Source organism: Heptranchias perlo, chromosome 19 (genome assembly GCF_035084215.1).
Source record: "Heptranchias perlo isolate sHepPer1 chromosome 19, sHepPer1.hap1, whole genome shotgun sequence".
In the NCBI taxonomy this organism is placed as follows: domain Eukaryota; kingdom Metazoa; phylum Chordata; class Chondrichthyes; order Hexanchiformes; family Hexanchidae; genus Heptranchias; species Heptranchias perlo.
In genome coordinates, this window is record NC_090343.1 from 13,641,096 (window position 1) to 13,650,071 (window position 8,976).

Below are 8,976 nucleotides of genomic sequence, written 5' to 3' on the forward strand. Positions count from 1 at the left end.
ACTGTAATGAATGTTTAAAGGAACGGGATAGAATTGAATAAAACAAGCCATAACGCCAAAAAAAACGCATCCCACTAATTGTATCGCTTACAGAGGCCCCTTCTCTGTATCCTGTTCAGCCAAGCAGCTGGTGATGTGCCCTATATTTTAATGAAAAGTGCTTCGTAATATATAGGGTTGTTGCTCTTAACATCATGTAACAAAAAGGACTGCCATCCAAGGCTTTAAGCAAAAGAAAAGTTCAGTTGCATTTTTTTAACTACACAAAACCAGATTCAGACAGACATGATATGTAAACGGAGAATACTGCACAGGAAATTGAGTTGTATTTATTTCACAAGTGCAAACTTGGGTAACTCTCAAGACTTTGAGAGTTGTGTGGTCGTTTTTACTTGTGAAATAAGAATCATAATTATTAGTTTGCTGTGAGTATCCTCTAACTAAAAAATTGCTTGACATTTGGTTCTTTGGCAGCATTCAGTACACCTGTTTTCTTGGCTTTTATAAAAAAGGATTGTCATTTTTCATATGAAATATTAGATTTTAAAGTGCAGACTGGTAAATGTCAAGGTCATTATTTAAAGATTTGTATTCTGTTTTTCTTAAAACTGATAATGTGGGGGCACAATTTCTGTAACCAATACTAGAAGGAAAGAGGAGTATAGGTTATTGAATGTTCCTGTACTGCTTCAGTCATGATGTGGAGATGCCGGTGATGGACTGGGGTTGACAATTGTAAACAATTTTACAACACCAAGTTATAGTCCAGCAATTTTATTTTAAATTCACAAGCTTTCGGAGATTTTCTCCTTCCTCAGGTAAATGTTTCAAGATCTCCTTGAAGCCTACGCATTTATACATATTGAATAATACATGGTGTTTACAGACTGCCCCTGCAACTGCCCGTTGCCAAGGCAATCACCGTGTTCAGACAGAGAGGTGTCATCTGCAGAACCCCCGAATACACATTCAACAAAAAAACAAACAGGGAAAAAAAACAGAGAAAAAAAACACAGAGAGAGGCAGAAACATCCGGAAGGCAGAGAGAGCCAGCAAATGACCCATTATATTAAAAACAGATAACATTTGTTCGCTGGTGGGGTAACGTGTAGCGTGACATGAACCCAAGATCCCGGTTGAGGCCGTCCTCATGGGTGCGGAACTTGGCTATCAATTTCTGCTCGACGATTTTGCGTTGTCGTGTGTCTCGAAGGCCGCCTTGGAGTACGCTTACCCGAAGGTCGGTGGATGAATGTCCATGACTGCTGAAGTGTTCCCCGACTGGGAGGGAACCCTCCTGTTTGGCGATTGTTGCGCGGTGTCCGTTCATCCGTTGTCGCAGCGTCTGCATGGTCTCGCCAATGTACCATGCTCTGGGGCATCCTTTCCTGCAACGTATGAGGTAGACAACGTTGGCCGAGTCACAGGAGTATGAACCATGCACCTGGTGGGTGGTGTCATCTCGTGTGATGGTGGTATCTGTGTCGATGATCTGGCATGTCTTGCAGAGGTTACCGTGGCAGGGTTGTGTGGCGTCGTGGACGCTGTTCTCTTGAAACCCAACCTCAAACAGACCATCGTTCGCAGCAAACTACCCAGCTTTCAAGAGAACAGCGTCCACGACGCCACACAACCCTGCCACGGTAACCTCTGCAAGACATGCCAGATCATCGACACAGATACCACCATCACACGAGATGACACCACCCACCAGGTGCATGGTTCGTACTCCTGTGACTCAGCCAACGTTGTCTACCTCATACGTTGCAGGAAAGGATGCCCCAGAGCATGGTACATTGGCGAGACCATGCAGACGCTGCGACAACGGATGAACGGACACCGCGCAACAATCGCCAAACAGGAGGGTTCCCTCCCAGTCGGGGAACACTTCAGCAGTCATGGACATTCATCCACCGACCTTCGGGTAAGCGTACTCCAAGGCGGCCTTCGAGACACACGACAACGCAAAATCGTCGAGCAGAAATTGATAGCCAAGTTCCGCACCCATGAGGACGGCCTCAACCGGGATCTTGGGTTCATGTCACGCTACACGTTACCCCACCAGCGAACAAATGTTATCTGTTTTTAATATAATGGGTCATTTGCTGGCTCTCTCTGCCTTCCGGATGTTTCTGCCTCTCTCTCTGTTTTTTTTTCTCTGTTTTTTTTCCCTGTTTGTTTTTTTGTTGAATGTGTATTCGGGGGTTCTGCAGATGACACCTCTCTGTCTGAACACGGTGATTGCCTTGGCAACGGGCAGTTGCAGGGGCAGTCTGTAAACACCATGTATTATTCAATATGTATAAATGCGTAGGCTTCAAGGAGATCTTGAAACATTTACCTGAGGAAGGAGAAAATCTCCGAAAGCTTGTGAATTTAAAATAAAATTGCTGGACTATAACTTGGTGTTGTAAAATTGTTTACAATTGCTTCAGTCATGTAATAGATTGGTATGCTTGTATTTGAAGGAATATGAAATGTGGTAAAAATTGTTCCTTTTACCAGGTTTTTTTCTATTGTAGGTTCCGAACACCCAGAAGTCGCAGATCTCTCTTGGACACTACACCAAGAACACCTACTCCATTCAAAAATGGGCTGGAAAAATATGGAGCAGTAAAGCCTCGTGTATGTATTGGCTAGTTCATAAAACAGATTAATTTCCAGTTGCATATATTTTCAGGAAATATTAATTGTGTATCTCTTTCTCTCCCTTTTGCATAATTCTAGCATCCAATGCCTCATTTTGAGGAGGATCTAAAAGAGGGTTTGAGGAGCGAGACAGAAATGAACATTTTGCAGGAAGAGGAAGCCCAGTTAGTAAAAAGAAAGCAGCATGGGGTTAGTGTGTGCATGTATTCAGCCAAGAATGTTTACTTATTTTTTCTATTTAGTTGGGCTGATTTTTTTAAATCCACTTTTTTAATTGGGTTCTCGAATGTATGTTCACATTTTATGAAGATATTGTACATATTTTTCTTTTAATGTCTATTCATAGAGGTGTTTGAATTAAGAGCTTAAATTAATCGATACAACCATGATTTTTTTTTTAAAAACTCCTTTTTGATAAATGTCGCCTATAATATCAGAATCTGTTAAACCAGAGAAGTTCATTTTGCTTTTCTGCTTCAGTTGTGTCTTATTTTCTTAGTCACTCCTTATAATATAATATTATATGTTCAGGAAACCCATCTATTATCCTCTTACAAAACCTATCGAATAAATCACTGTCCCTTTGGGAATTTTGATAACCAAAATTTTATGCTGTAGTCCTATTTTGGAAAGCTTTATACCTCAAGGATACTTTTGCTGTGAAATATCAAAAACTTATTTGTCACAAATGTAATTCCAGTCTTCCAAAAGTCATTATGAAATCTGTTTTTACTTGTCCATGTTGTGTGGAGATGATTGTAGGAAAAAACTGATTTATGGGGGGGTGGTCCTATAGGATGCAGGAGGCATGACCTTGAGGGCTTTCTCTGAAAAGTCTCACAAAGGGGACAAGGCTCAGTGGTTACATGTCTTACTTACCTTGTCATACAATATATGAAATGCAGCTTTCATTTTGTCAAAATTATTATTTGTAGAGGGCACTTTGAAATTGTACCTTCTTATTTGTAATGTGGAACATTACATGATCGGTTTAAAATTCTGCAAAGAAGCAACTGTTCAGTAAGACCTCACTGGTCCTCATTATTCTTGTTCGTATAGCTACACCGACCTCTTATGAAGAAAGTGAGAAAGTCTCTTGCTTTGGACATTTTGGAAAAGGATGGGAATATTGCAAATAAGACTGCGCTCAGCACAGTCAGCACACACAAAAAGGTAACTTGCTCAAAAGTCTGGGTATTCAAATACATGATCTACAATAAGAATCCCATTAAGTGTAACTTGTGACTTCTTTGAGTTTGAAAACAGTTGAAACAGTTCTTTGCTTTTACTGCTTGACTTATCTATTTGAAATCGTACCCCAGAATAACCGGTTGAAGTATTTATGTTGACCGTGTTATTTTTAGTCGTCTTCTAAGCAGTTGCATAACAAATTTGAGAAAGAACAGATATGTAAGAGTTTTGCCCTCCCAGAGTTGATGTTTGGCCAATTGGGTTTCAGTAGAGAAGAAATTCATCAGACCACTTAGCCATGGCTTTCACTTATTGCTATGTCGGGATGGAAATGGATCAGTGATTTATTTTTGGGGGCGGGACAAGGGGAAAGAAAGGCCTTCAGCTCTCTTCTGAACCCTATATTCGTCATCGAATCTCCTCTACATATCAACCTTCGGCCCTGTCAAATGTTTGAGCCTGCCCTGATCTTTTAATCATGTATATATTACGTCAGACAAATTCTAACTGTTGAAATAGAATGATCTCTGGGAAATTGGATTAGGAGTAGGCCATTCAGCCTCTTCCGCCATTCAATTAGATCATGACTGATCTGTAACTTAACTCCAGCTTACCCGCCTTGGTTCCATTACCCTTAATACCTTTACCTAACAAAAATCTATCAATCTCAATTTTGAAATTTTCAATTGACCTAGCCACAACAGCTTTTTGGGGGAGAGTTCCAGATTTTGTGTGAAGAAGTGACATCACCCCTGAATGGCCTAGCTCTAACTTTAAGGTTATAACCCCTTGTTCTGGACTCCCCCACCAGAGGAAGTATTTTCTCTCTACCCTATCAATTCCTTTAATCATCTTAAACACCTCGATCATCCCTTCATCTTCTATACTCCAGGGAATACAAGCCTAGTTTATGCAATCAGTCCTCATAATTAAATCCTTTCAGCCCCGGCATCATTCTGATAAATCAGCGCTGCACCTCCTCCAAGACCAATATCCCCTTTCTGAGCTGCGGTGCCCATAACTGATTGCAGTACTCTAAATGGTGTCTAACCAGAGCTTTATATAATTGTAGCATATCTTCCACCTCTTTGTGTTCCAGCCCCCTTGAGATAAAGGCTAACATTGCATTAGTCTTTTAAATTATTTTTTGTACCTACACTAGCTTTTAGTGATTTCTGTACCCCTAAATCACTCTGTTCCTCAATAGTTCCTAGCTTCTCTGGGGGTCAGTTGAATTTTTGTATACACATGGAAGAAGTTGTTTTTTAAAAAGGGACTGCATCTGTTTTCGAATACATGTTCCAACACCTGGAGGTTTTATCATGGTATTACTTTTGACTTCTCTTGTAAGCAGACAGAAGACTTTTTATCAAGATCTTTGAACACCTCTTCATCAAGTAAAAAGGATGATAATACACTGGACAGAGGTTTTATTGTACCCAATAAAGAGACTAGTTTTTCCTCCACATGCTCTAAACTGGAAGCTCCACTATGGGTATGTAGTGTTTTAATTGGAATTATGTTTTGTTTAGGTATTATCTATAGAAACAGCAGACACTGAACATTAAATTTCTATTTCACTATGAAGTATGGCGTTCACATGATTTAACATAACCTTTGTATTGCAGTTGCTGCTGTCTTAATTCTTCAGCCCACATGTGGTTTAATCTGTTAATGTCTTTGATTGTTATCCCCCTCCACTTTGCCACAAAACCTCTTTGCTTTCCCACACAATTTGGTGGCTTAACCAAAAGATGGAGGCATTCTGTTTCTAATGTCCTCATGATGAAATGAGCAACATTCAAAATGATCTGTGGAAAACTTCCCATGTTTTCTGTTTTCCAACCAGCTCTTTAACTGATGGACAGTTCCTTTTATGAATTTTCATTTCAGCCACAAGTGTCTTGTGGCCTTTCCAAATAACTTATGTATCACGATTTGTGGTATTAACCAAATTTACAATACGCTACTTGCCTTTTTAAGAACATGTGAATGAATGGGGGAATATTGACCAATTTGAAATGTTGCAGACTACCTGTACCAGATCATATTGTTCGACGTTTAGAACTTCCTAATTTCTAAGAGAAACTACAATAAATACAATTATAGAGTTAGAGTCATAGAGTTATACAGCACGGATAGAGGCCCTTCGGCCCATCGTGTCCGCGCCGGCCATCAGCCCTGTCTACTCTAATCCCATATTCCAGCATTTGGTCCGTAGCCTTGTATGCTATGGCATTTCAAGTGCTCATCCAAATGCTTCTTGAATGTTGTGAGGGTTCCTGCCTCCACAACCCTTTCAGGCAGTGAGTTCCAGACTCCAACCACCCTCTGGGTGAAAAAGTTCTTTCTCAAATCCCCTCTAAACCTCCTGCCTTTTACCTTGAATCTATGTCCCCTTGTTATAGTACCCTCAACGAAGGGAAAAAGCTCCTTAGTATCCATCCTATCTGTGCCCCTCATAATTTTGTACACCTCAATCATGTCCCCCCTCAGCCTCCTCTGCTCCAAGGAAAACAAACCCAATCTTCCCAGTCTCTCTTCATAGCTGAAGTGCTCCAGCCCTGGTAACATCCTGGTGAATCTCCTCTGCACCCTCTCCAAAGCGATCACATCCTTCCTGTAGTGTGGCGACCAGAACTGCACACAGTACTCCAGCTGTGGCCTAACCAGTGTTTTATACAGCTCCATCATAACCTCCTTGCTCTTATATTCTATGCCTCGGCTAATAAAGGCAAGTATCCCATATGCCTTCTTTACCACCTTATCTACCTGTTCCGCCGCCTTCAGGGATCTGTGAACTTGCACACCAAGATCCCTCTGACCCTCTGTCTTGCCTAGGGTCCTCCCATTCATTGTGTATTCCCTTGCCTTGTTAGTCCCTCCAAAGTGCATCACCTCGCACTTTTCCGGGTTAAATTCCATTTGCCACTGTTCCGCCCATCTGACCAACCCATCTATATCGTCCTGCAGACTGAGGCTATCCTCCGCTATTTACCACCCTACCAATTTTTGTATCATCAGCGAACTTACTGATCATACCTTTTACATTCATATCCAAGTCATTAATGTAGACCACAAACAGCAAGGGACCCAGCACCGATCCCTGTGGTACCCCACTGGCCACAGGCTTCCAGTCACAAAAACAACCTTCGACCATCACCCTCTGCCTTCTGCCACTAAGCCAGTTTTGTATCCAAAGTGCCAAGGCACCCTGGATTCCATGGGCTCGTACCTTCTTGACCAGTCTCCTGTGGGGGACTTTATCGAAGGCCTTACTGAAATCCATGTATACCACATCCACTGCGTTACCCTCATCCACACGCGTAGTCACCCCCTCAAAAAATTCAATCAAATTAGTCAGACATGATCTTCCCTTGACAAAGCCATGTTGACTATCCCTGATTAATCCTTGCTTCTCCAAGTGGAGACTAATTTTGACCTTCAGAATTTTTTCCAATAATTTTCCTACCACTGATGTTAGGCTCACTGGCCTGTAGTTCCCCGGTTTTAGACCTTCAATATTTTGAAGCTATTCTGCAAGAGTAATGTATTTGAAAACTTGTTTGCAGAGTTAGAATCAAAATATGTTTCATAAGTGGCATTCAAAAATTATTTTCTTGGACTTCTGTTCGCAGATGAGCAGTGCTTGGGAAGCAGTAGCCTGTGGAAGAACAAAGGATCAGCTTATAATGACTGAGAAAGCCAGGAAGTACTTAAATGCATTCAAAACAACTCACACCTCCAGGACCTTGATTTTATAATGTGGTGTAGAACAGTTAAAAACATTCTATCTGGATGACTTCCGATGGAAAGAATTATCTTGTGGAATACCAGGAACTAAAAAGTTTTAAGTGGATCTTTAAAACAAGAGATCACCATGGTGTTACAGTCATAGTTTATGTTCGGACAGTATCTCATCACTGGGGGAAGAAAGATTGTACTTCAGTCAAAAAATTTTCCCATGGACAGACTATTACATAAATAGAATTTGTGCTCTGCGTCATTGGTTTGTGAGCTTCAAAGCAGAAGAGCACGATTGGTTGTTGTAACCTTTTCTTTTTTTAAAAAATCTTGTATCAATGATTTAACATTAACCCCTAACTTTTTTTCACTGGAAGGCTTCATTGGTGAACAATCACTACACAGGCAAAATTGTGCTTGATGCTGTGATGTCATTGAGAAGGGCTCTCTAACTATGTCTTATCATGTTTGTCACTGTAACCTTCTTTCCATGAACTCTTCACATTGAAGGTGCACTCTCTTGACTGCTTACAGAAATAAGATTTCACACCAAAGCCAAAAATGTAAAACTCCTAATATTTGTTCCAACAGTACTATGAATTAAGAAGTTTGCTTCTTTTCTGAGTTTTGCAGAAATTCTCATTTTCTAGATCTTCTACGGCAAAAGATGTGCACTTTTAAAAGCTGAAGAACATTTTCACTATGTTAAATACTCTTATTAAAGCATAGAAATACTATAGTACTTTGCTTGTATTAACAGGCATTTGAGATGTACAAGACAGTCTGTTTCCTAATTAACTTAATTGACCTTCTAAAAAGTGCAGCTTTTAGCATCACTAACTTATCCTCCCAAGTTTGTTAAATGTAGTTTTGATTTTTCAAATGACAAAAGTGTTGAAATGTGTACATTTTCTTCTACTTGTTGTCCTATTACATTAACAAAGCAATAATTAAAAAAACTGGAAAAGAACCTTCCCACCATTCCATAATCAAGATTGTGTATAGTGTTTTATGATGCATAAGTAACAAGAACTTGCATTTATATAGCACCTTTAAATGTAATAAAACCTCCCAGGGCGCTCCACAGCAGCGATTATCAAACAAAATTTGACACCGAACCACATAAGGAGGTATTAGGACTGGTGTGCAAAAGATTGGTCAAAGAGAGAGGTTATAAGGAGCGTCTTAAAGGAGGAGAGACGGGCGGAGAGGTTTCTGGAGGGAATTCAAGAGCTTAGGGCCTAGGCAGCTGATGGCACAGCTGCTAATGGTGGAGCAATTAAAATTGGGGATGCGCAAGAAGCAAGAATTGGAGGAGCTCAGAGATCTCGGAGGGTTGTAGGGCTGGAAGAGATTACAGAGATAGAGAGAGGCAAGGCCATGGAGGGATTT

The 8,976-nt window shown here is 40.6% G+C and overlaps 1 protein-coding gene across 3 annotated transcripts in view; it reads left to right on the forward strand.

The window, feature by feature from the left end:
* mybl2b (v-myb avian myeloblastosis viral oncogene homolog-like 2b) overlaps positions 1–8,430 on the forward strand; it is a 34,001-nt gene extending 25,571 nt beyond the window's left edge. For 2 of the 3 annotated variants that reach the window (XM_068000772.1, XM_068000774.1), the window contains 5 exons: positions 2,523–2,625; positions 2,728–2,838; positions 3,709–3,822; positions 5,192–5,335; positions 7,479–8,430. In XM_068000772.1, the coding sequence (XP_067856873.1) occupies positions 2,523–2,625; positions 2,728–2,838; positions 3,709–3,822; positions 5,192–5,335; positions 7,479–7,604 (598 nt within the window). In that variant the 3' untranslated portion in view covers positions 7,605–8,430. The remainder of the gene's footprint in view (positions 1–2,522; positions 2,626–2,727; positions 2,839–3,708; positions 3,823–5,191; positions 5,336–7,478) is intronic. The other variant, XM_068000773.1, reaches the window with a different exon arrangement.
* The last annotated feature ends 546 nt before the right edge of the window (positions 8,431–8,976 follow it).